This window comes from Haemaphysalis longicornis, unplaced genomic scaffold (genome assembly GCF_048455015.1).
Source record: "Haemaphysalis longicornis isolate Haplotype H1 unplaced genomic scaffold, Haemaphysalis longicornis Haplotype H1 scaffold_4, whole genome shotgun sequence".
NCBI lineage: Eukaryota > Metazoa > Arthropoda > Arachnida > Ixodida > Ixodidae > Haemaphysalis > Haemaphysalis longicornis.
Genome location: NW_027526361.1, coordinates 219,319,372 through 219,345,698, shown reverse-complemented (window position 1 = coordinate 219,345,698; position 26,327 = coordinate 219,319,372). Strand labels below are relative to the sequence as shown.

The 26,327-nt window shown below is 49.3% G+C and overlaps 1 protein-coding gene across 1 annotated transcript in view; it reads left to right on the top strand.

The window, feature by feature from the left end:
* Window positions 1-921: 921 nt before the first annotated feature.
* Window positions 922-26,327, top strand: part of LOC144180220 (uncharacterized) — a 45,290-nt gene continuing 19,884 nt past the window's right edge. Inside the window, exon 1 of the mRNA XM_077708600.1 lies at window positions 922-942. Coding sequence (XP_077564726.1) covers window positions 922-942 — 21 coding nt within the window. The remainder of the gene's footprint in view (window positions 943-26,327) is intronic.

Genomic DNA, 26,327 nt, shown 5'->3' with positions numbered 1-26,327 from the left:
AAGGGTAACTCAGAAACAGCTTGCAAGCAAGCACTATACGGACCATCGTCGTGCAGCCAAACATTCGTCATTGAGCGCAGGACAAGCAGTTCGGATTAAGCTACCGGGACATGTGCCAAAAGGTTCCCTAACGTATTCACCTCCTTTCACCGTGGTTCGGTGGCAACATAAGGACACGTACGAGCTGAGCGACGGTCGCGTTTGGAATCGTGAGCGGCTGATTGCATACACTGCAGCCTGGAATACTGCGACAGAGGCAACCTGCGTTTCCCCTGGGACTCCCGGCTCCACCGCAGCACAGCCCCCGAGTTCCCAGATGTTCCAGCCACTTACTACCCCTGCCAGCATCGACAGAACGGCAGTTCCAACTTCAACTGCAATTACTGGTGTGCCGAGTGTTGATGTCACGGACATGAGTGTTCCAAGGAACGTGTCGGGAGGGACTGAGACAAGTGCTGAAAGTGCGGCTCCACGGCGATCCACCAGAGATCGACGCAAGCCTGCGTGGCTGGCTGAATATGACTTATGAGACAATGCAGTGTCTGTGCAATCCCCTTTTTGGGAGGAGGGGATGTTGTGTTGTGCGACGGTGTGCTGCCCCTTTTTGGGAGGAGGGGATGTTGTGTTGTGTAATGTAGTTCTGTTCATGCCACCAGGTGGCGCACAATGCTAAGGTGGCCAATTTCCAGCAGCATCATCAGCAACCGCAAGCCCGGTTATAAATAGCATGTAACAAGAATAAAGGCTCTATTTTCCGTGGGTACGAGGTAGCGTCTGCGTCTCTCTGGCACGTATGGTGACCCGGGGGGCGGCGGATACAACAACTTAGAAGCTGCAAAATAACTTAATTACTGGAGATACGCTTTCAATGCTCTAAAACAGGGGTCGGCGACCTTCTGAGGGGGAGGACCGAGTTGCATGATGCCGACACAGCTGAAGGCCGTACGGCAAATCAGACGGGGTGGGGAGGGAGCGTAGCAGGCAAAGAGAAACAGATCAGCGAATTGACAATGGTATTCGACCATAACTGGCAGTAATTTAGGTTAGTGGGAATATGTGGGACAATGCCAACTGAAAGCGATCAATTGCCTGCTCTTACCTCCCGTATAACCACATTTGAGGTCAAAACTTGCGTGTCGGCCTTCTGAAAAGAAGTGGGAGGGGGGTTCTGACGACGTGCTGGGGGCCGCATAATACGGCCCCGTGTGTCGCAGGTTGCCGACCCCTCCCATAAATCATTAATACGGGTGATTTCGAGCACAGGCACTTCTGCCCCTCAGAAACTCAGAAGCTCAGGGTAGTACGATACAGACGCGAGTCTCAAAGCTGACGTTAGGTGCCAGGAGGTGCTAGACAAACACTTTCCCGGCAATTTTTTTTATTACGATAGTATGCCCGTTGGCATAAATACTATGTCACAAGTATAGATTAGCTCCCGTTTCGCGAAGAAATACAGGAGGGAGCGATGATGGGGTCCCCAAATACACCGATGAAGGCCGGGTGGTCTGCCAGGTATGAGGCCTGTGCCTCGAAGGTGTTCCCGCCAATTGCTAAGGGTGCTTGCTTATAGGAATTCGCCGTACTAACTTTAGGCCTAACGTAGCACTTCGAGGCCTCACGCCGTCGAACGGCATCAGCAGCATGCCGTATGATTCTGCCGTTGCTTGGCAAATCCTTGCGGCTGTCCTCCGCGCTGCCTGGGAAAAGGTAGGCCTAACAATGGTTATTGGCACGGCTCCGAATTGTATTAGCACATAAGGGGAACAAACAAAGAGGAAAAGAAAACGTTTACCTATAATGCCAACTTCTTAAGCATAGCAAGGGCGAATTTGCTCTACAGCTCTACTCAATCTCTCCGACCGTGGCTTGTACCGGCAGAGATGTGCTGGGCAATACTTTGCAAGGCGCCTGATCAAAAGCTCAAGTGAGCCAAAAGTTCAATACTTCAATCCATCGATTTCTCAGGGCGGAAGCACGATCCGGCATCAACGTCGCGTTATTGGCTCCTCGATTGCAGCTCTGCATACCGTGATACCCCGCTGCATAGCCACCACTGGCTGCAACGTCCCATACCGCTCCCCACTCTCACCACCGTGACCTAGATCTTCCAAGCCAATATAAGTTTCAACAGGAACTCTTAAGTTGCGCTTTGGGTTCCATATACCCCCCCCCCCTCCACCGGTGCGCATTTCCCAGCAGTTGTGCTATTACCTACGCTTTAAAACTGTAGATGTATGCGGATGTGCTATGATCCCGTGGTTGTCGCAAACCGAGCAAACCGAGCAGACGCATAATTTTTTTTTCTTTTGAGTGGCGCGTGCTTGAAAGCACTTGCGCAGCCCTTCTAATGGTAATTTTTGCAGTCGGCGGATTAGTCGTACCGGCAGGCGTGTAGCGGTATTTCCCCCTTTGTGAGCCACATTTATGCGTTCCCATAATATTCACGATCAGGACGTGACCACAGGTCACCGCTAGTCACAGGTCACTGGTCACAGGTCACCACAATTTGTACAGTGGAGTAAGAAATCTGAGTTCCTACCAGTTTCTACTATCGGGCTTATTGCTAACAAGAGTAAGCAAGCAAAATTTTCCGTGGGGCGTTATCACACTTCCCTTCCAATGGGCGTTACAAAAAATATCTGGGGAAGATCAAAGAAATGTCTACTAGAGCATAGCATTTTTATGCCGCTTGTGTAGAGTGTGAGTTCCTCACAGGAAGATTTCCATGTGCGTAGCCAAAGACATTTGGTTAATTTATCATTTTTGTATTTTTTTTTTGCCTCCTCGCTCTAATGGTGTGAATTTATGGGATTATAGATATTAAGTTCCTTTACATCGCCAATGATTTGCTTTTCTGCAGATGCAAGGCGGAGTGGAGGGTTCGTCAGTTTTCGCTATGTTTATTTGTACGTTAATAGTTCTTTGGTGTTTTTTTTAAATCTTCTCATGCTGGAGGCGATGTATAAAGGGCATAATTTTGATTTCGACAGATCATTTTAGTAAAATTTTTATTTTTATTTTGATTTGCTTTTTGGGTTTTCAAAAATCTGTTCTACCAAATCCCTACATTTACGTTATTATAACGAATAAATCTGTTTCTTCGGCAAGTTACACATTTTTTTTTCGAATTCTAGGCGTTACACGTTCTTGGCTAGGGGGGGGGGGTACTTGGCAAAGAATGCTACGCAATAAAATCACGTATACACCAAGCACTGTGCCATCCAACAAAAGTAGCTTGAACTCCCTCCGCTCCGTTACCAATTCGATGTCCAACTTGCAGTACGAATATTCCCTGATTTTCACGCCTCCCATTACATCACAGGGCTCTTTAAAAAAAAGTCGTTTTAGTGCCATAATAAAACCGCGTCGGCACATGCTGGCCCGATCCACTTTTGTAACCGAAAAAGAAAACGGCGCAAGGAAGTTGTGCACCAAAAAAACACTATGATGATGCCTTTTTATAGATTCTTTGCGAGTACACTTTCCACATCGTCAGCTGTGAACCGGGCGCGCAACAGCCTCCTAGAGCACTGCACGGGCCCGGGCCAGCCCGAAAGCCCGGGCCCAACCCGGCCCGCGGGCCGGGCCGGGCCGCCCGAAGTCGATTATCGTCGGGCCCGGGCCGGGCCCGGGCTCAGTGCCACGGGCCCGGGCTGGGCTCGGGCTCAGTTCCGCGAGCCCGGGCCGGGCTCGAGCTCGACGCCACGGGCCCGGGTCGGGCTCGGGCTTGAATTCATAGGCCCGGCCGGTTATAGTTCCGACGTGAAGTGTAGAAAAGAGCATAAAATTGAATATTCTGAGTATACTTTTACGCGCTTCTTGATGTTACTTGCACATATTGTTTTAAAAACGTGTTTTGCTAGGGCACTATACTGTCTCTTTAATGACATTTCATGTACTGCATCAAGCTTTTCCTAATCAATTCCTTCCCCTAGCGGGGAAGGAATTACTTAGGCCACCCTGGAGCTGTGCACCTGTGTACGTGTGTTTTAGATGTCGAACCAATTTAAATGCGGCTGCCGTGGCTGGAAATCAAACTCGCGTGCTAGAGAAGCGCCGCCGCTTAACAATCACTCCAGGGAAAATATTTCAACGCGCGCACATACTCGTGGGTTCAAATGGAGAGCAAGAAATTTCATTATTACCAACTTGTGACCGAAACAACCCCATGAAGTTGCCAAGTCTGGTGATCAAATGTGATGGTGTGATTATTTCGCCCATATGGCGTGAACTGCAGATGGTGTGAGCTAAACTACGTGTACTTTTAAACCCTTATTTTTTGCGTTGCAATTAATGGCGTGCTTGTACAGACTACATGTTCCGTCTGATTTCCCGCTACGAAGACACTCGACCAAATATAATAAACAAATTTTCTTCAACATCTAAGACCAGGCCTGGTCACAGACATGCGGGCCCTCCCTAGGCTCAAAAAAAAATAGACCGTGCCCGGGCTGGGCGTGAGCTTGAGGCGACGGGTCCGGGCCGGGCCTTGGATTGAGACGACGGGCCCGGGCCAGGCCTGGGCTTGAGACGACGGGCCCGGGCCGGGCCCGGGCTAGGCTCACCTATGAATTCCCGGGCCCGGGCCGGGCCCGGGCTCGGTGTTACGGGTCCGGGTCGGGCTCGGGCTTCACAAAGCGGGCTCGGGCCGGGCTAGGGCCTTAAAATCAGGCCCGTGCAGTGCTCTACAGCCTCCTACCTTTAACATCCTCTATGTAAGCCTCCAAGTGATTACCTCCAGGTAGCATATGTGGACACCATGCACGCCGGTGTGCGGTCGCGAAAGGAAATGCGCATCAAAATTTAAAGTAAGCCATTTCACTGATACGGGTAAAAAATCGAAAATCGAGAGCAAAGCTCCGAGGCTCTCGCTTTACCAGGAATCGAGAAGATTACCAGGGCGTTTCGAGTTCCACCAAAACGTAGCAAATATTTTTCCTAGCTTTGGAATGTTTAAATCAGGGGTGCTATTCCAGAAGGCCCGAGTTTGAGCGAAAATCGGGCAAGGCGGAGCTGTGGTGAAATAATAAGCTCAGCATATTATTTCGGGGCTGGGTTTAAACGTTTAGAAAGAGCGATTCATGCTACCTGTTGACTATTGAGGTGACTTAATCGGTCCAGGGCTGCGCGCTCCAACGATGCGCGACTAGGCCGTGGCGCATGCTTCAGTGCGTTCTCTCGTTCCGTTGCCGCATGGTGGCTACGGGAGGCAAGCAAATCCAACTACTTTATTTTATTATACTTTTACTTTATTCATCTGTATTTCACTACAAAGTTCATTTTATTTTTTATACGAGGCGTTGATATCAGCATTTTTTTTTAAGTTTCGTCCTAAGAAGTTGTTTATGCCGTTGGTGGCAGACTCTGCCATCACGTGACTATGACCGAAAGGCAAAAAAAGAAAGCGGGTGATAGAAGCGCGCCACATTCAAAACAGTTGCTCCTCGTATTACGTTATGCGAACCTTCTGCTTTTCGACGCAAACTTTCCTCGGCGCGGTCCAGTCTGCCTACGTGCTTTTCAGGCGAAACCCTGGTGAGACGTATCAGCAACTGGTTTTCTAAGACATTGTACTTGCGCCTTTTTCATCGCTTTTGTTTCTTTGTCTTAGGCACGGACTTGTTTAAACGGCTTATTTTTTGCTATTGCGTGTTTGCGTCAGTTTCTCCTATTTCATTTGTTCGTCTTAGTGTGCAAGCAGACTCGAGCGCGCTACAGCCCCCATAGAAACGGGGTTCTGCGAGGGTGGTGTGCACCTGTCCTACTCCCGTGACCTCACGCTCAGGATTCACTCTGCACGCACGATTCTACAACTGTTACTTCTCATATTCATAGTGGTATGAATTTTGCGAAACGGGCACCTTAGTTCCTCAAAGCTCCCAACTGCGGGACAATACCCCAAGTGGCCATGTGTTACGAAGGAAGGAATAGCAACAAGGACAACAACTTTGCAGATTTGTTTGCATTATTTTATTTTTCTCTTCACCGCTTTTGTTCGAAGAAGCTCTCCGCAGCCGTTTTTTTTTTTCATAGAGCTCAATCTCCTCATAACACTGTCTTCTTTCGCGCCCTTTCCGCTCCCGATTACCCTCTCTCTGGCGTCACACGGTTACTTTAATACTTAGATCTCCCCTTTACTCGCTTTCCATGCTCTCCTTCCTGCCATATGACATTGACGCTGAACGAAACCCGTTGAAATGTGTAAAGATCACCTCTCACAATAGGCACGCGCCGTTCATTGTATTGCAGCAAGGATAATAATGGTAATGTAGCAAGGATTGTATTGCAGCAAAAGGCCATCAAGCTATCGGGGTATGCCCCGTACCAGCATCAACCATTGGAAAGACGAAGGTAGGATTATGTCCAATCCAGACGCGAGGATATGCGCCAACGACGTGTCAGGGGAGAGGATGAACCCAAGAAGGTGTGTGCGCGAGAAACGAGCTGGGTTATCTCAACGCTCGGAACTGCGTTCCTAAAGGCTGCATCCCTGCGAATAAACCACCTCAACTGGCTATCGGCGCGTCGACTGTCTCCTTGACGGTATATGCAATACGTATAACCTGTCCTGCCAGGAACCTTTTCACAAGAAGAACGCGTCACGCAACCCTTCGAGGGAGTCTGTCTGCCGCGCTCATAATAAAACGCACCATCATGCAACGCTTCGCTCGAAACTTTTTTGCTAGCAAAACAATAACTAAAGCGCACGCTCCGTCTGCAGACGTATAGACGCGCGGTAGGAACCTCAGGAAGCCATGTCCGCCAAACGACCTAAAAGAAAGGCGAAGTCTTCGAAACACGTCTCCACTGATCATATTGCGCCAACACCGGTTGACGGTTGACTGGTGGCGGTCGATGGTGCGGTCTCCACAAACGCTTCTGTAGAAGCTGCCCGTCGCGTAAAGCCGTAGCGCACAATACCCTTGCTCGTCGACGGACATGCAGCGAAAGCCGCCTCTAAGTCGTCGCAAACGGGGTCTGTCGCCAGACAACTGCACAACAAATGTAAAGAACTTTTCGATAGCTAAAGATGTGCTCAAAATTCCCTTTCAATTAAAACACATGTCGGGGTAGGAATATGCCTGCAACGGCGACAATAAAAATAAACAACGCCGCAGCAGCTGCCACCACTGGCGTCCTGAGTTCAACTCGGCCGTGTGAAACCATGCCCGAGTTTGGTCCCAGTTCTAATGTCAGTCAAACAAACCCAGCCCATTGATGGGCGCTGCGTAACAACCGAAGCCACACCCACCCATTGCGTCCACTTTGTGTAAGCGTAGCGTCGTAGCTATGAAGTCGTCTTTTCATACCCGCTAGCAGCGACAAGAACATAGCACAAAACAAAAATGAAGTCACCAGGCCGCCGTCAGTCAATGGTGCGACACTCGCGTGGGTGTTCGGTCCGAACTGGAATTCACTATTCTACGAGCCGAGAGGAGAGGCTGAACGACACGATTTTACCACGGGAGCCTTCTTCATACACGGTGAAAACACAGTGGATGACAAATGACACTCGCCAATGCTCAAACGCACTCGCCAATGCTTAAACATGGTCTTGACACGGGACAATTTCTGATAAGCGCCCGCCGTGCACACTCAAGCAAGACGTGAACAAAAGCCATGGCACGGAGGAGGGCGCGTTCTGTTCGCTACAGTAGACCCCTTTGATTACTGGGTGTGTGCTTGCGGAGAGCTGCACTGGGGCTACCCTCAAGACATGTTGCAAACATAATTCAGTGGAAGAACAGAACACCGAGAAAAACGGACCGCCCCGCGCCGGGCGTGGCCAACAGCCAGGCTTGGGATTTCAAAGTAGCAATGGTTGGTTGGTTGGTTGGTTGGTTCCTTATGTCATGGGGTTATCTGGTTTATGCTAGGCAATGATGATTACAGATCGATTTCAGATGGTGCTGCATCCCGAAGACAGCACAGGCCGTACTTCATCAACGCAAGCGGCCCCAATATAGCGCGCTGAATATGCAAGGAGTGTTACGAGCGTTTCGGGCGGTTTCCGTCGAGATGTATCGAGTGCTCCACTATCTCTACTTTCATAGTACAAGTAGCTGTAAACTCGGGAGTAGGCAAAACTCGGGCCTTCAGGAATAGCGTCTCCGGCAAAATTCAAGATTCTGAAACTCCCATCTTAATGCAATTGGAAAGCTTTGAGTTATCGGTGGTCTGTAAAAAATGCGCGTGTTCAGGTAATACCGGTTGCCACCCAAAACATCATCGGTGGCTTAGTGGCTAATTCATATCTGTAACTTCAGCGCACAAAAAAAAAAAACGACGACGGAACGAAGACACGAAGACCAGCGCAGTCTTCGTTAAGTCCTCGTTTTCTTGTGCGCTCAAGTTACAGCTATGAATGTTCACCAACTAGCCCGCCTTTCAGTGTTAGGGGCTAAAGCACAGCACTGATGAGCCCGTGTACACGGCGTCTATGTCGATGCCGCTTTCCGATTTTATGGCGGACGCGTGAAACACGAACGCCCGTGCCTCGAGATTCCGGCGCAAGCAAAAGATACCCGGTTGCTTTAAATTAATCCATATCCCGTCACTTCGATGCACTCAGGTGAAGCTTCGGCGCTGTTAAACGCTGAAATGTTTTTCCCACTACAAATGTTCTGATGCGCGCGAGCGACCCAAGAAGAAATAGATGTGTATAAATTTTTTACGGGTACGTCTCCTTTTTCCCCGGCTAAATTTACCATCAACATCGCAATTTCAAGTGGCGTTGAACCGCACAATCCATACTGCAACCTTTAACATTTCAAAGGGATATACATGTAGCGGCAGATAGAGTACAGAACCTGCTTCTTAACCTAACGGAGCCATGAAGAGAAAACACAACTTTGGTTCATTCAAAAGATTGCCTCATTAGAGTCATACTGACGCCACTTTTAACGTATAGTTCGCTCAAATAAGCTACTTAATTAGGAAAAAAGGAACTGGTCATGCGCCCCACTAGCTCATTTTTCGCAACGGAACCCTTGATGCCATACAAGCCAGCTCTGCAATTTGCGGAGGGCGGCAAAATCAAACGTAAATTAGGCAGAGCTTATAAGCTTGCCGAACTAGCTATCTGCGCCTAAATTGAGGCCACATTATCTTTAAAGCAGTAACAATGCTGGGACAAACAGTGGAAGTTACGGAAGCACACGTAAACATAGAAGTACCGATTCGTATTGCTGTTCGTACTGCGCGCACTATGCTTGCTTTAGATGCACAAGACTGCAGGGCTTTGCGGTTGTCTCAGATGAAACTGGCCCATTGACGCAAGCAACGGTGTCTTACGTAATCATATTTGTCGAGCGACACTATACTTTCTCCCAGAACAAAAACAAGCCAGGTTTCAATACGGCCAAAAACAAACCAAAGGCAAAAAATGGCTTGCCACGGTATGGTGTCGCCATGTAGGTTCACTAACGGTAAACAAAGCTTCCTAATCGTCTGACGTCGTTCCACACCACGAAAATGCACAATTTAGCGGGGAAATCAAACTTTTTACTCAAATTAACTAATTTCTGACTGAGTAAAGCATCGTTTGCATTCGGACTAGCGCTGGGGGCACTATAAAACACGAAATCTTTCGAATAACAAAAACTTGTATTTTGCTATTATGGCTCATTTATTCGTGCCTGGTTTATCCTGAAAAATTCGATAGTCGTCCGCATATTTATTAATATTGAGGTTGGCGGCAAAACTTTGAGACCACGTATCGTAACATAATGAAAAGAGGGTTGAACAGTAAGGCATCTAGTTTAATGCTCATAGCAAAGGTTCTAATGAATAGCCGCGATCTATAGCAGGCATTCTGAGAACTTTTCTTGTCAATTGGTCACGGTGATGAGCCGTGCTCCACAGCCGCTGCAGCAGTACGTAATACTTTGGTTGGAAAAACGCCAGATGTTACCGCGCGATAAAACAGAAAACAGTAGAGAACGACGAAGTCGTAAAATGACGTTGATATTCATTTTTACCTCTAGGTACTTGGAACAGCGTTCAGGTAGCACGGCTAAAATTGCCGGTTTTTTAGAAGCTTTAAGGCGGAGATTTTCTATAGATGTTTCTGGTCTATATGATATTGTATGCCCTAGAAATTTCCATCAGAGCTGGTATATGTATCCACACCAGGAAACAAGAACGCATACCCCTTCTCTACAAAAACGTGAAGGAAGCTCACATTAACGCGTAAGACTTGAAGGTGGCGAAGCTGTACGCAACGTTCAATAACATCGCGAAGGTTTAGTTCATGATGGCGGCCCATTTGCTTCTCCTTCCCTGCCGTAACAATGTTTACTGCATCATTGGTGCTATGAGTGTGAGCGTCCCTCATTTTTTCGGAAGTGATAATCATTGTATATCACTTTCGAAGGACATGTCATTCCCGTTCCGAGCAGGTGTTTCCACGATTACGGCGAAGGCTGTTTTTTTAAGGGGGGGGAAGGGGGGGGGCAATCTTGGCCAATCGCACTAAGTGGGCAGGCTCGGCTTGAGAGACGTGTGCAAAGGACGCTGGGCGGCCGTCGCGAGGCACGCATACATGAGCGCAATGAATGTTCTTGGTTGTTTTAACTGCCCGGAGGTCGCCGCGAGGCCGAAGCTCACGTGCGCCTGCTCGGCAATTTCTCGGTATTTTCAACTGCGGACACTAAAAATTACGATTTGCGAGACATATTCGCTGTTAAAAAGAACCCCTTCATTTTGTCCTGCGGCGTATGCCCACAGGCTTCCACGCGACAAAACTTCGTGGGGATATTCGTTCATTATCCAGGCAGGTACAGCAACCCCAGGAGCATTAGGACACAATTGACAGCTAGAACGTACCCGTCAATCGGCACGTATCCAGAATTTCTCTGTCTAGGGGAAGTTTTGTGCTTGTATACCCGCTTTTTTCTACCTTACTTGGAACGTACATTTCCGCATTTCCAGCACTACCGTCATCAGTAGGCGAAATGTACCGATGAGGATAACCTTTGAGGATGACAATATTATCTGACTTCCAGAGGTTACGCGAATTAAATCTACACAAGTGACTCAGTGCTGGCATCTAAAATTTCTGCGATGAGCCAGAAGAAGCGGGAAAGAAGAAGAAGCCAAACCCGCCACGCTCCGACGAAGAAGAAACTGGAGAACACGAGGCCATGGAAGACGGCAGCAAGAGTCTCGGAAATAAGCGCAGGAAATCCTTGCATTCGAAGAGGCGAGGATCCACCAAACGACCCAAATCATCTGTAAGTGCAGGCCGCTTGTGTTTGTGGGCTCGACAAACTGTTTTCGCCCCCTTATTTGCGCCACAGTGCTGTAGCCCTGGTCCCAGCACGAAGCAATTGCGCGCCGTTGTTTTGTGAGCTGGTATTTCTGTAAAAATCCGCGCATTCCTATAATTAAAGTAGAAGATTTTGAGCTCAGCCTATATGCCCAGGGTTTTGTGCATTGTTTGCGTTTCAAATGAAAACTAGCAAGGCTGCAGTCCTCAAGCGCGAGGAGTTTACAGCCGAATGTTCCGGTGCGTGCTCTCCCTTGCTGTAAAGGGTCTATGACTGATATGGTGACCGCGCTGTAACACGGAGTGAATGGGACCTAACTTGCAGGATGAAGTGGTCGGTGTGCGGGAGGAACATAGGCTAGAGTTCCGGTAATTTGTGTTATCCTTGTCTGAACGCGCTTCACGGCGAATCATATTTATCGCGAATGATCATCAGAAAATTTACCAAACTGGTTTTCTTATTATTCGACCACCATAAGCGGTTGAAATAAATCAAATTTGCTCGTACATTATGCCAAACGTGTGCATGACTTCTAGGTCACAATCCTAACTGGTCATCCACTTTCACATAGTTAATAGCGCATACTTTCTGCGTAAAACAGAGATTACAATGATGCAACGTGTATCAGGAATAGAAAGCGCGCAATATATTCCGTATATATTAATGTTACGAGATGTGCTCACGTCTATTCGCCGTGATTTTTCCACAGAAACATCGTAAATTTGTTATGGTTGTAGACAGCCTGGCCATGACCTTTCGGACCCAATGCATAATATACCGTTTTTTGAAACGCCACCGCATGCTTAGAGAATTCCGGGAGGATATTCATGCGGGGTACAGCACCACAAATCGTCAATGCTCTCGTAGTTGTATTAAGCATAACAAATTGGCTTTGCTATAAGCCATCTGTGTTCCACTTCAAACACAGAATTGGTCTCGCTTAAACTATCCCATTGGGTTTCACATTTCTCCGCGGTATTTACCCAAAGCAATGTGCCAATTTTGACTTCCATTAATTATGTCACAGCACTCAACGCTGTATAGAGCGGAGGGTAGATGAAGTGCAGGGGAGGCGATGAAGGTGTTTGCATGCACAAAATTGGACCGTTACTATTATGTACGCATATTAGTACGCTGAGTACTGCCTTAGTGACGGCAAAGTGAGCAAAAATGTAGTTCTTTCTTTATTCAAATATATTTTCTGTAAAAAAGAAATGGATGTAACAAGCATGGTATTAAAATTTTATTTTTCTATTTATTTATTTACATGGTTTTGTTTTTTCGTTGTTTATTTAATCATGTAAATAAAATGTGAAAACAGCTAGGGACTTGTGGGTTTTCACATGTGGGTTTCGAATGTGAAATCATTATTCCCTGTTGAACGCTTGAGTTCCTCAGTGTCCCAGGTGCCTCAGGTTCCCCATGAGATAGTGGATCTCGATTCGTTGTGCTCCTCGAAGCTGTAAGCACACGCACGTGCCTGTACGCTGCATTCAACGCCCTCACATGCCTGTCTGCCACCTTGTAACACTCAGAGAGTGGGAGCGGTGCGAAACAGGTCGCGTTCATCGTAACGGGGAGCTAGCTAATTTTCCTAAGAAACTGAATTTGTGTTATGCTGTTTAGCATATTGCCCCGCTCGGGCATCGTCGGGTACTACTCCCAGTCCGTATATTTGAGCGCTACGCGGACGCGGCTTCCATGTCGGAACTAATCAGAGACATCTCTGACACACTTTCCAAGAACTGCGGACCACGCGCGGCCTCTGCAGTGGCGACAACGGCAACATGTGGCCAGCTGCCGTATCTAGAATCGCAGCTGCCGCTGGGTGTGCTCACGTCTCGATCTATATTAACCCCAGTAGTTGCTTGGTTAGCTGACAATCGGTTTTTGGGGTATCTGCATGTTCCTTATATCAGAGTTGCAGCAGGAACTACCGGGGGATGAAAACGGGCGCTCGGTGAAACTTTGTAAGGCGGAAATGCAGTCTGCTCTCCCATTCGGCCTCGCTGTGTTCCCAGTGATGAGTTCATGCTTCCGTGTTTCAGAAAGAAGCTTTTATAAAGATAACGTTGCTCAGCTGCAAATGGATGGTTTTCGTTTCTGTGTATCCGTTACAATAACAGTGTAGAACCGCGCGATTATTCTGCAGTTTTAGTAGTATGGCTCAAACCCTTTTACAACGTGGTCGCCAGAGTGGCGCAGGGCACACTCACACGCGCCCGCGTGGGAGGGGTTGTCTGCATCCTCCCGGAAAAGACTGAATGATTTCGAAGTACAGCGGGGAAGTAGACCTGATGACCTTATTAATTTTAGGTGCATACTACCTTAGGACCGCACAACGTCTGTCCGCGTCAGTGCGCATAGCATTTACAATTGCAAAAAATCGCACAGGCACCGGGACGATTAGAGCCTATGACTGGTAGACCGGACAGAGTTAGTGCCAGTCTTGTTACCCACTGGGCTGCGACCACGAATTAGTACCCGAGAGTTAAACGGATTGCTCCCTCGCCTGTAACGCTGCGGAGTACCTCAGGACCTCCAAATGTCTGTCCACGACAATCGGTGCGCACACCACCATCAAGCCGAATTGGATTTGAGCTCTGAGTTGAAGCTTCATTTAGGGAATAATAAACGTGCAACTCACTGCTCAAATCTAATGACAGTCGGTGCTGACATCGGATGTCACTCGGGGCCAAACTTGGATGTCATTTCGAGTCCCCGTAATCTGCATTCCCGCCATCATCCACGGAGTGGAGATGATACCATTTTTTTCTATCGCTCGAGGCCCTCATTTTTGTTGTTATCCACACACCCCTTTGCTAGTGACCTCGTATACTTGTAATAAATCGCTCTCCTTATTCTCTCAATAGTATGGTTCCACTCCCAGCAAATCTCGCAAAACACGCCTACACTACCCCTAATTTCTAAGAACCCTGGTAGCATCGCTTCAAGAGGTAGACGGCAGGGTTACGTGACCCTTGAAAAAAAATTCCCCGCATTTCCCCGAGGGGACGAATGTGAAAGTGCGAATGCAGGAGTTGAATTTGCGTGGTTCGGTAATGTTCGCGAAAGAGAGATCACACACACACACACAACTACAAAGAAAGAAAGATGCATTTATTCACAGACACCTATCTGTGTTGTCGTTGTACTTGATTGCTAGAGCGGATCTCAGCTTTGAAATTTCGTGTCAGTACTCCTTTAAGCGGGTGCATTAGCCCTTCTCACGCCCGATTCCTGGCCAATCCCCCTCGTGAGTATGTGCCATGTCAGCGGCCAGGCAGCGCGCTCCCATCTCCCCCCGTTGCCAAGGAAGACGAGGAGATTCCTGGCCAATCCCTCACGTAGGTATGTGCCATGTCAGCGGCCAGGCACCGCGCGCCCATCTCCCCCCGTTGCCAAGTAAGACGAGGAGCGCGCGCACCCGCAGCTGTTGCTATGCGGACGGCGGCGGAATGCGGACGGCGGCGGACGCTTCAGGCTCGCTTAAGAAGTGCATTCGCACTTCAAAAATAATGGCGTCGGCATCGGACGCCGCGAAAGGGCTCCTTGGGAAGCCTTCCATAGGGCGAGGGCTTCCAAAGCGCAGGATAAAACCGGGGAGTATAACCCGAGGTGCCCTGCACGCAAGTACTCCGAAGATGAAGGAAGTGCAACAACGCGGCCACACGACGAACAAAGAGGCGAACAGCGAAATTCGCCGTCCTCGTAAAGTGTCTCTTTGCCCGGTGGCAAGAACGGGAGCAGTGTAACGCGTGCGAGACAGATTAAGGCTAGTAGAAAGCTTCAAGGTCAATCACGAGGCATAGAGTCTGTAGCAGCGAGATTACGAATTCCTTAAACAACGCAAGGCGGATACATAGAGTTCCAACGAGTACTGGCACAAAATGTGCTTGTTGGGTTTTTTTTTTTCGCGGCCTATTATCCCACTAATCGTAGAATGGCACATTAGACGGTCGATCGCAGCGTAAACAATCATTTACGGCGTCGATTAGTCGTGTCAGTTTCTGTTTCGACAAAACGAACGCTGAGTGGCCGCCATGATAGGAGGTAGCACGTGACGTCACCAATCTTCTTGTACCGCTGCCGGTCTGGACGCGCACGCGAGCGAGAGCACGCGATCGCCCAGACCGAGCGAGGTCTTCGCCCAGTCTCGAAACCATGACCCGATACACACGGCGTAGCATTGCCGGTACTAAACCTATATTCGCCAAAGCGGTAAACAATAGGTAAAAAAAAACGACGTTTAGGGGCCCCTACGGGTTCCTTGTTCATACGGAACGAAAAGCAGCTCGGCCGTACTTATACATGCGTGGAGTGGTGCAAAGCGCATGCGTATGATGTAGGCATGGGCCCAGCGGTCCCACTAAGAGCGTGCGGGGTTGATTGGATATGGAAAGATTCTCGGAGTAGGCGGGTTGATATTTTCTCGGTGACAGTGATCCTGGCTGAATCACAAGCAATGACATGACCGATTGCGTTTTGGTGTTCTCCCAAGGCGTTTATCTGGGTTCTGCCGTTAGCAACGTCGTTTTGGTGCTCCTTTAGTCGCTGCTGAAGTTTTCAGTTTAACCAATGTAGGCTGCGTCGCAAGTCTGGCCAGGAATCATAGACAACCCTGGGATATCTTTGGCGTTCTAGCGCACCTCTGGCATGTACAAGTTGCTGTCCGAGCATAATTGTATGCGGGTGGCACACCTGGACGTCGTAGTCATCAAAGATTTGTGAAAGCATTTCGCTTACACCGACAGCGTAAGGAGTGGCGGCGCGCTTCCGCACTTCCTCGGTAATGTGAATGAGTCGATGTGCGTAACTGAGCGCTTAGTATTTGGCTGGGGTATCCATTGCTTGCGAGGTCATCTCTTTTCTTTTCTTCCACCCTCCGCGCCATGGTAGAAGAGCACAGGCCTTGCACGCGTGTGGCCGCACCCAGCTAAACACACCCAGCACTAACGGCCGCATCCAGCTAAACGCCTTGGCAGAACCCCAAAACGTAAACGGTCATGTCATCGCTTTGGATCCGGCCAGAATCATTGCCCCCGAGAAAATATTATCAACCTTCCTACTGCGACAATCGTTCCACATCCAATCAAACCCGCACGCTCTTATTCGGACACGTGGGCCCATGCCTGCAACATCCGCATGCACTTTGCACCACTCCACGCATGTATAAATACGACCGAGCTGCTTTTCGTTTCATATGTGAACAAGGGACCCGTACGGGCCCCTAAACGTCATTTTTTTACCTATTGTTTTTACCATTTTGGTGAGTGCAGCTTTAGTACCGGAAATGTTATTTCCTCGCCAGACGAATTTTCGCCGAACCTTGGACTACGGCGCAGCAGAGCACGCCAACCGCAGCCGGCACGTCGGCTACGTGACGGGAGCCCCGACGTCGGCAGTTTTGGTTAAGGAGCAGATGATGTCGTGTCGGTACGGTCTGGGCTTTCTAGTGGGGGCAAAGATTAGAATGTATTTAAAATGTTATACTGGACGGTTACTGTTGAAACGTGCTGGGAGATATCTCCTGATAAAAAGGAAGCATTTTACATAGTTATCTAAGCTTTGAAATTTCTTTTCAGGTGTTCAACTGGACGTTCACAGTGTGTCATTCACACCCCATGTAAAGTGCTTAGGTCCCTACAGAATTTGGTTGTTTTTCACGGCGCTTGATCCCCAAGAAAATAAATTGACCTAAATAAAGCTGTAGCAAATAAAGAAAGTTTGGAACATGAAGGCAGAAGACGGAGAAGAAAATTGACGCCAAGGCATTGGTGAAAACCATTGGCTAAACAGTGGCTGAAACTAAAACATTTTTTAGTATTTTTTCCCATCGAAAGAAAGGCTTCACAATAAGACTGACCGCCAAATCGGTTCAAATATTGGTATCTATCGCCTGCAAAATTTAGCGGTCTTGAGAATGAGCATATATTACGTCTACTTGCACCAGACATCATGAATCGGGCACACCAACGTGAATTGCGATTTTTTTTGAAGGGAGGTGTGTTTATTAGGGGGAAGCGGAACCCTTGTGAATGTGAAAACATACTGTTAAAATTATTTTCTATGGCACTTTACAAAACAATAATGTATATAATGATATAGGCATAAGTTCGGGTGCCTCATGCCCGTACATGAAACCTTTGTACTTCGAGCTCTCCCAGATATAATGAATGATCCCAGAACACGTGTCCCTGCCGCTAAGTATGTTTAAAAAGAGGGCTCATGGCAGAGCGTACTTTGCGACGATGATGGAATATAACATGCCAACAATGGTACCTTAGGGCCATATTGGAAGCTTATCAGCGCCAAAGGTAGTCGCACGTGGGCTTTACAACACTGCTTCAAGACGATAAATCATTGTAAATAAATGCGGGAGTCAGGCGAATGACGACGCCCACCATCTGATTTGATTAAAAAAATAGAATCCGCAAAAGGATAACAACAGAAATACACGCCCAGTTGTCATTGGCGACCGTGCTAATAGAATTTACATTTGGGTGATAGATTGGGTGCAGCAATGATTGCCTCCTTATTTTATACATATTGCCGCGAAACCAATACATTGGGTTTGTTTATTTGTGTTTTGCTTTTACCGCGCGGCTGCGCCGGTCTGTGTTATCTCTGCGCCAAGGGATGCGCGTGTTCCATTCTTTCTTTCTGTGCCGCATGTGTTATCTGTTGTGATAGGGAGCGCATTTCCATCTAACGTGAACAGCCCAGAATAATCTTCGTGGATCTACTATGTTCTCGATGCGAATCGACGTTTCGAGAACCACGAGCGCCAAAAGATAAAAAGCCTGTAGTGCGGACGCCGGGGCATTCGATTCGACGACACTCGCCTGTGCAAGTCACTTTGTTGACCGCTGCTTCGCCGCCTCTGTATCATTTTGAGTTGTTAGGGGAGCACAAGTTCGCTCCAATAAACGTGTTTCTCATTCAAGACAACTGCATCGCTCTTGTCTTCGCGACATCTGGTGGAGGTGCTGGGTACTAAGCCTTTATGCCCTCTACGACATCTCGAAGCCGCCAAGCCAGTCCAACCAGAGAAAGCCCCCGACTGCAAGGATTGCTACCCGAGTTCGGTCTTCTGCCAGAAGGGCCCAAGAGAAGGAACGCTGCTACCAACACCATGGTGCAAGAAACAACGTCGCCAATCATCCTGCAGCAGCCCCGAGAACCGCCATCGTTCTGGGGAGCCCCCGCTGAAGACCCCGAAGAATGGTTGGAGAAGCTGGAGCGCGTCCGCATCTTCAACAGGTGGGACGACGAAGAAACTTTCCGGCATGTCTTCTTTTACTTAGAAGATGCTGCTCGAACTTGGTTCGAGAACCATGAGAGCTCTTTGACCGACTGGACTCAATTCAAAAGGGAGTTCCTTAAGACTTTCACTACCGTGGTGAGAAAAGAGCGAGCTGCGCTTTTGCTTGAAACTCGAACGCAGCACCCCAACGAAGAAGTCGTGATTTTCGTTGAGGACATGAAGCGACTTTTTCGTCGTGCGGACCCTGAAATGACCGAGGAAAAGAAGCTCAGGTTTCTAATGCGAGGAGTGAAGCAAGAGCTTTTTGCTTGTCTAGTCCGTAACCCTCCGAAGACAGTGGCGGAATTCGCGTCTGAGGCGGCCGCGATGGAGAAGACGCTAGAAAGTCGGACGAGGCAGTACGACCGCCCTGTCAACGCGCTGTTCTAGACCATCGGTGCCGCAAATGGAAGCTCCGATGCATTGCGAGAGACAATCCGAGCAGTGGTCAGGGAGGAGCTTCGGAAGCTTTTTCCAATGACGCCGCAACCTCAAGTGGCTTCCCTGACCGACGTAATCCGAGAAGTCCAAAACGCACTGGGAACTTTTACGCCGTCGGAAGCACCCCGCGAACCACAAGCCATGACCTACTCCGCGGCTGTTCGTCAACCCCGCCCTGCTCCAACCCGTCGTCAAGAGGCCCCGCCCTACCGCCGCCCACTGTCGCCCGCCCGACCCCTGGTAGCACAAACCCAGACGCCGAGTAAGACTGACGTATGGCGAACACCGGATAATCGTCCTCTGTGCTACCACTGCGGAGAGGACGACCACATCTACCGTCGCTGCCCATACAAGAGACTCGAACTACGTGGTTTCTCCGTCGACGCACCACGCCCCCGACCCGGCCAGCACCTATCTGAGATTGAAGAATACCTGTCGAACACGAGCCGTGGACCAGCCCGTTTCAACCGTTCGCCGTCGCCCTACCCGTACCAGTCGCCGGCCCACCGTAGCAGTGCTGACTTCGCACGTGGAAGGTCTCCCAGCCCACGCGGGAGAAACTAAAGGCGGCAACGTCTGGAGGTGAAGTTGCTCTACGGCGAAAACCTGGGAACCCTCCAACGACGCAAGGACGCGCTGAAGACAGCGATTCACGACATGCCCTCATCCCGACGACCCGACCTAACCCTGACGAGACTCCCGAACACGACGACAGCTGCACGGCGCGACGCGTACCCGACCTGACCGAGACGTCCGTTAAGAAGACGACGACAACGACGATGTACAGTGCCCGACGATCAACACGTACAAGCAGAGATACGACGCCCCGACGAACCCGGAACTCGAGGAAGACTGCATCTGACGTCAAGGTGTCCATCGACGGCTTTGACGTAGTCGCCCTCGTAGACACGGGAGCTGACTATTCAGTAACGAGCGGACCATTTGCGTCTAAACTGAAGAAAGTTATGACCAGATGGGACGGTCCGCACATACGTACAGCAGGAGGCCACCTCGTGACGCCAAGTGGAACGTGCACATCGCGCGTCACCATAGACGGCACAACGTACCCTGCGGCGTTCGTCGTTCTGCCTAACTGCTCCCGCGACGTAATTCTTGGAATGGACTTTTTGATGGACAACGGTGCAATAATCGATCTGCAGACTAAGTCAATAACTTTTTCCCCCCCATCACTCCATGACGCCGGAACCGAACCCCGAACGACGTGCTGCTGTAAGGATTGCCGATGATCATGTCACCCTGCCACCCCGCGCAAGCTTGATGGTCGCCGTCTACTGTGAAGATGCTGCTCCTGACGTCGACGCTATCGTAGACACTGATCAAAGGGTGCTTCTCGACCGTGGTGTGTCTGTCGCAAGAGGCATTGCGCGCTTCAAGGAACACCAATCCCACATTTTGGTTACTAATTTCACCGAGGAGTACCAGCATTTAAACAAGGGCGCGGCAATTGCATTCCTCAGAGAAACGCAAGAAGCAAGTGACGTGATCGCGGTCGCCGACTTTGAACGCACACCCGTAGAAACCTTCAAGCTCGCGCAGGCATTCGACGTGAATCCGGCGCTACCGCAAGAACAACGGAAAAAATTATTGGCTTTGCTGCGTCGCTATAGCGAATGTTTTTCGTCGAGCGCAAAACTACGTCAGACCCCTCTAGCGAAGCACCGAATAATAACCGAAGACGGAGCCCGACCTACCCGACAGTCACCGTACCGCGTCTCTTCACACGAACGGGAAGCCATCCGGACTCAAGTCGACGACATGCTCAGCGACGACATTATACAGCCATCGAAAAGCCCCTGGGCTGCGCCCGTCGTACTCGTAAAGAAAAAAGACGGCACATTAAGGTTTTGCGTTGACTACCGGCGACTGAACAAAATCACGAAAAAGGACGTGTACCCCCTCCCCCGAATGGACGAGGCCCTCGACCACCTCTGCCACGCAAAGTACTTCTCATCGATGGACCTGAAGACCGGCTACTGGCAAATTGAAGTGGACGAGAGAGACAGAGAGAAGACTGCATTGATAACCCCAGACGGCCTAAACGAGTTCAAGGTGATGCCGTTTGGGCTGTGCACTGCACCAGCGACGTCTCAAAGAGTCATGGACACTGTGCTAGCTGGCCTTAAGTGGCACACCTGCCTCGTATACCTCGACGACGTAGTGGTATTCGTCCGGACTTTCGACGAACACCTTGAAAGGTTGGAGTCTGTACTCGAGGCCATTCGTACGTCGGGGTTGACGCTGAAGCCTGAAAAGTGCAGTTTCGCATACGGGAACTCAAGTTTTTGGGCCACGTCGTCAACGCCGCGGGAGTCCTACCTGACCCGGCAAAAACTTCAGCCATTGCGAACTTCCCAAGGCCGAAAGACAAGAAGGGCGTGCGAATATTTCTCGGGCTGTGCGCATACTACCGGCGCTTCGTCGCAAACTTCGCACGCATTGCAGAGCCACTCACGCGCTTGACGAAAGATAGCACCCCTTTCAGCTGGGAAAACGACCAAGAAAAAGCATTCGGCGAGCTGCGAAAACGCCTGCAAAGCCCGCCCGTGCTCGCTCATTTCGACAAAAATGCCGAAACGGAAATGCACACGGACGCCAGTGATATAGGCTTGGGTGCCGTCCTTGTCCAAAAGCAAAGCGGCTGCGAAAGGGTAATCGCCTATGCCAGCCGTGGTCTGTCGAAGGAGGAGAAAAACTATTCTGCCTCTGAGAAAGAGTGCCTGGCTATTATATGGGCGATTTCAAAATTTCGCCCATACGTGCATGGAAGGCCATTCAAGGTTGTAACAGACCACCATGCGCTGTTTTGGCTCGCCAATTTGAAGGACCCCTCTGGCCGTCTTGGGCGGTGGCTCCGAGCTTGCGCCTGCAGGAGTTCGACGTTACAGTCATTTATAAATCCGGCAGGAAACACTCCGACGCCGACTGCCTGTCCCGCGCCCCCGTCGACCCACCACCACAAGACTCTGATGAAGACAGCGCGTTCTTCGGGATCGTGACGGAGAGCGACCTAGCCGCCCAGCAGCGTGCCGACCCCGACCTACGCGGCATAATCGAGTACCTCGAGGGATGCAACGTTGTCGTTCCTAGGACCTTCAAACGCAGCTTACCAGCATTCAGCCTGAGAAACTCCGTCCTTGAGAAGAAGAAATTCAGCCCGGAACAAGAGCGAATTACCTTCTCGTCATCCCCGCGGACCTTCGTGACGAAATTTTGGAAGCGTGCCACAACGACCCGTCTACCGGACATCTCGGCACAGCCCGCACAATTGGCGGTGAGATCTTTGAGTGGCGCCCCCTGGCTCTGACGTCGGCTTAGGGATTCGCGTCGCTGTCGTCTGCTACACTCCGCTTGTGAGGGGCAACAGTGCCTGGGCTAGAAATCGCCCGCTTCGTTGCTGTATTGCTTTAAAAAGCGTATTTCTAGCGATTCAGTTGTTTTGCCAGCTTCTGACGCATCTGAATAATTTGAAGCTGTATCCCCCACAAGTTTGCAACACATGAAGAGATAGAGAACAACTTTCTTCAAAGTATCGGTCAGAAGATGTGTGTAACTCGTCCTTTCTTGCTTATTCGCGAGGATCAGCGATCAGATCTTCTTGATAAGTATCCAAATGCGTAGTCTTCCCTGCAGTATTTTTGAAATGCTCCTATGACGACTCAACAGTCTAATACTACGTACCAAGCAAGCGGCCTCTACACGCTCATCGCACAGAAGGAAATAAAGTGCCACGACGACCCGTCTTCCGGACATCTGGGCACAGCCCGCACTATTGGAAAAATCAAGGCGAGGTACTACTGGCCCGGCCTTACCTCTGACGTCACCCACTACGTCCGGAGCTGCCGTGACTGCCAACGACGAAAAACGCCGCCGACAAGACCCGCCGGACTTCTGCAACCGATCGCCGTCCCATCGAGACCATTTCAACAGATTGGAATGGACCTTTTGGGCCCGTTCCCTACGTCACGATCACAGAACAAGTGGATTGTCGTAGCGACAGACTACATGACGCGCTACGCAGAGACCGCCGCTCTTCCGAGGGGGATTGCACAAGAAGTGGCGAAGTTCTTTATAAGCCAAGTTGTGCTGCGACATGGAGCCCCGGAAGTCCTAATCACAGACCGCGGAACGGCATTTACTGCGGAACTGATGCAAGGAGTATTACGCTACAGCAACACGGATCACCGAAGAACGACGGCGTACCACCCCCAAACGAACGGACTAACAGAACGTCTGAACAAGACAATCGCAGATATGCTGTCAATGTACGTTGACGTTGAACATAAGACTTGGGACGAAGTGCTCCCGTATGTCACGTTTGCGTACAACACGGCTATCCAGGAGACGACGCAGCTGACGCCGTTCGAGCTTGTCTACGGTAGAAGGCCGACTACGATGCTCGACGCCATGCTTCCGCACGTAGAAGACGACGACCTCAACGCCGACGTTTACGGATATCTTCAACGTGCGGAGGAGGCCCGCCAGCTCGCTCGAGTTCGTATAACGGACCAGCAGCTGGTGGATGCGGGCCGCTACAACCTCCGACGCCGAGACGCCAAGTACCGCCCAGGGGACCGTGTGTGGGTTTGGACTCCCATCCGACGACGCGGACTCAGTGAGAAGCTCCTGCGACGGTATTTCGGACCCTACAAGATTCTACGACGTGTTGGCCAACTCACCTACGAAGTGATCCCCGATGGTGACTCCGGCACATCACGACAACGCACGCGGCCTGAAGTCATCCACGTGGTTCGCTTAAAACCTTTCTACGGACGATGACGAACTTTTATTTTCATTTGTTCGGACTGTCGCTTATGTTAGCATCGGGTCGATGCACTCTTAGAGGGGGGTAATGCCGCGAACTATACATTGGGTTTGTTTATTTGTGTTTTGGTTTTACGGCCCGGCTGCGCCGGTCTGTGTTATCTCTGCGCCAAGGGAAGCGCGTGTTCCATTCTTTCTTTCTGTGCCGCATGTGTTATCTGTTGTGATAGGGAGAGCATTCCCATCTAACGTGAACAGCCCAGAATAATCTTCGTGGATCTACTATGTTCTCGATGCGAATCGACGTTTCGAGAACAACGCGCGCCAAAAGATAAAAAGCCTGTAGTGCGGACGCCGGGACATTCGATTCGACGACACTCGCCTGTGCAAGTCACTTTGTTGACCGCTGCTTCGCCGCCTCTGTATCATTTTGAGTTGTTAGGGGAGCACAAGTTCGCTCCAATAAACGTGTTTCTCATTCAAGACAACTGCATCGCTCTTGTCTTCGCGACAATATTACAACTTCGTCAGCTGGTCACATGTAAACTCTAAGCGGTGTCACACTTTATTTGCTATTACCCTCAGTCCATGTTCGAGTTTATTCCTCTTTTTGGATGACATAAGCGAGTACAGACACAAATAGGCGCCGAAGTTGGCAATTGTGTTGGGGACCACGTTACGTTACGCAGTTCGAACAGAAAAAAAACGCAGCAAGTAGTTGATAAGGTTGAGTGTGCTGAGGCCACGCTTTTAATAGCCTCAGGTCGGGTTCACAGAAACCGCAAAAAAGGGTGTGCTGAAGAATCGCGCACACAACGGGCACGTGGTCTTTGATGTGCGTGATATGACCGCGTGAATACCAAATGATTGTATCGGCTATCGCAAATAAGCAGCAGACATGGAGCAAACATCTGTTGTAGAACAGTACTGATGAAGGGGTCTGTTACTTTAGCATATAAAACCCGATATTGCGATTCACTTTTTACATTTAAAATTTCTAAGAATTGATACCGAGCTCCTTCCTACAGTTGTGCATATACTATAGGAAAAACTCGCAAAAGTGAACGCCCGAGGAAATTGCTTTAAGAAATTATTTTAGTGGACACGGAAGAGTTTGCACCGCATTTCTGGGGCAGATGTGGATTTAGAATCACCTCCTCAACAGAAGTATTCGGCACTATTTTAACTGATCCATTCACGCTAATGGCTCCCGGCGCAGAAGAGCAATTCCAATCTAGCTGTAATCTGTAATCATAATTGCTTGGTTAGGATTGCTAACTCGCAAGCAATAACGACAATAACTCGCAATAACGACAAGCCACACATTGAATTTTAAACGCCTATTTTATGAACATGAAAGCGTTTTAGTGAAGAAGAAACTGGAAGATTGAGCAAGGAAGCAAGTAAAACCTCCATCGCCAAGGGAAACCGCCAACCTGAAGGCGGATAACTCAATCCTTACACAGTATGGGTGCAGAAAAACGAGACCGGTTTGCGGCGATCGGCGGCCCAGACGCTGTTATTTCATTTCATTTATTCTACCTTAAGGACCCGAAGGCATTACCAAAGGGTGGGGGAGTGGAGACATACATCTAAGTCGCTAAGCTGTATAGCAAAGTATGAATGAAAAAGTTCACACTGATTGCAATAAATAAATAAAATTAACAGAACAAACATAACAAAACAAAAATATACAGGCTGGGTGAAATATAAATTCTAGTAGCGCAGTAAAAGTAGATTTACAAGCGCAAAACAATGCGTTTGATTTCAGACAATCAACGCCCTCTAAATGACACTGCGTCCTCGACGAACCCTGAATAAATCAATTACGAGTGCTATTCCGGCGAGGCATTGTTTCGTGTGCATTGAATGTGTATGTTGCACTGATTTCCCGCTTAAATTACACTTACTCCCCTATATAATGAATACGCGGAGTGCGACCACGTTCGAATTTCTAAAAATCGTGTGTGCGTCCTAGGGGCAAACAGAAAATAGGATATCACTGGTGTACTTGTTAAAAGCGAGAACATTCGATCAACAGAAAATATCAGCAGAAAGAGAAAAGTCCGCCAACATTCCTACTGGGCACAGTTGTTTTTACGCATCCAGGCGTCTTACGTACCAAGCAACTGATGTCCACACTGGGGGTATTTGGCAGTGACGGTGACCGCAGCCATCAAAGGCTTATGGTCTATTCACCAATTGCCATTGGCAGGGGCGATGACGCACACACCCCCACATGTGCTTTCATAACAGAACGAGCAGTACTCTGACGCTTTCCGGCATCATTGCAAAAAAATTTGGGTCCATGTTGCTTTTGAAATTTACAATTATTTAATGAGGTTAATGTTCGCATAGCACAAAAATGCAACATAACATGGGAGCGCAAAATAAATCGCTATGTTTTTAGACTAGTATGGAATAAAGAAGAGCGGTCTGAAGAACATCAACTGCCTAAAACAACTACCGCAGTTGTTTTTTCTTTTAGGTGAAGAGCATTTTATGGGCTCGTCTTGTCGTCTTAGCTC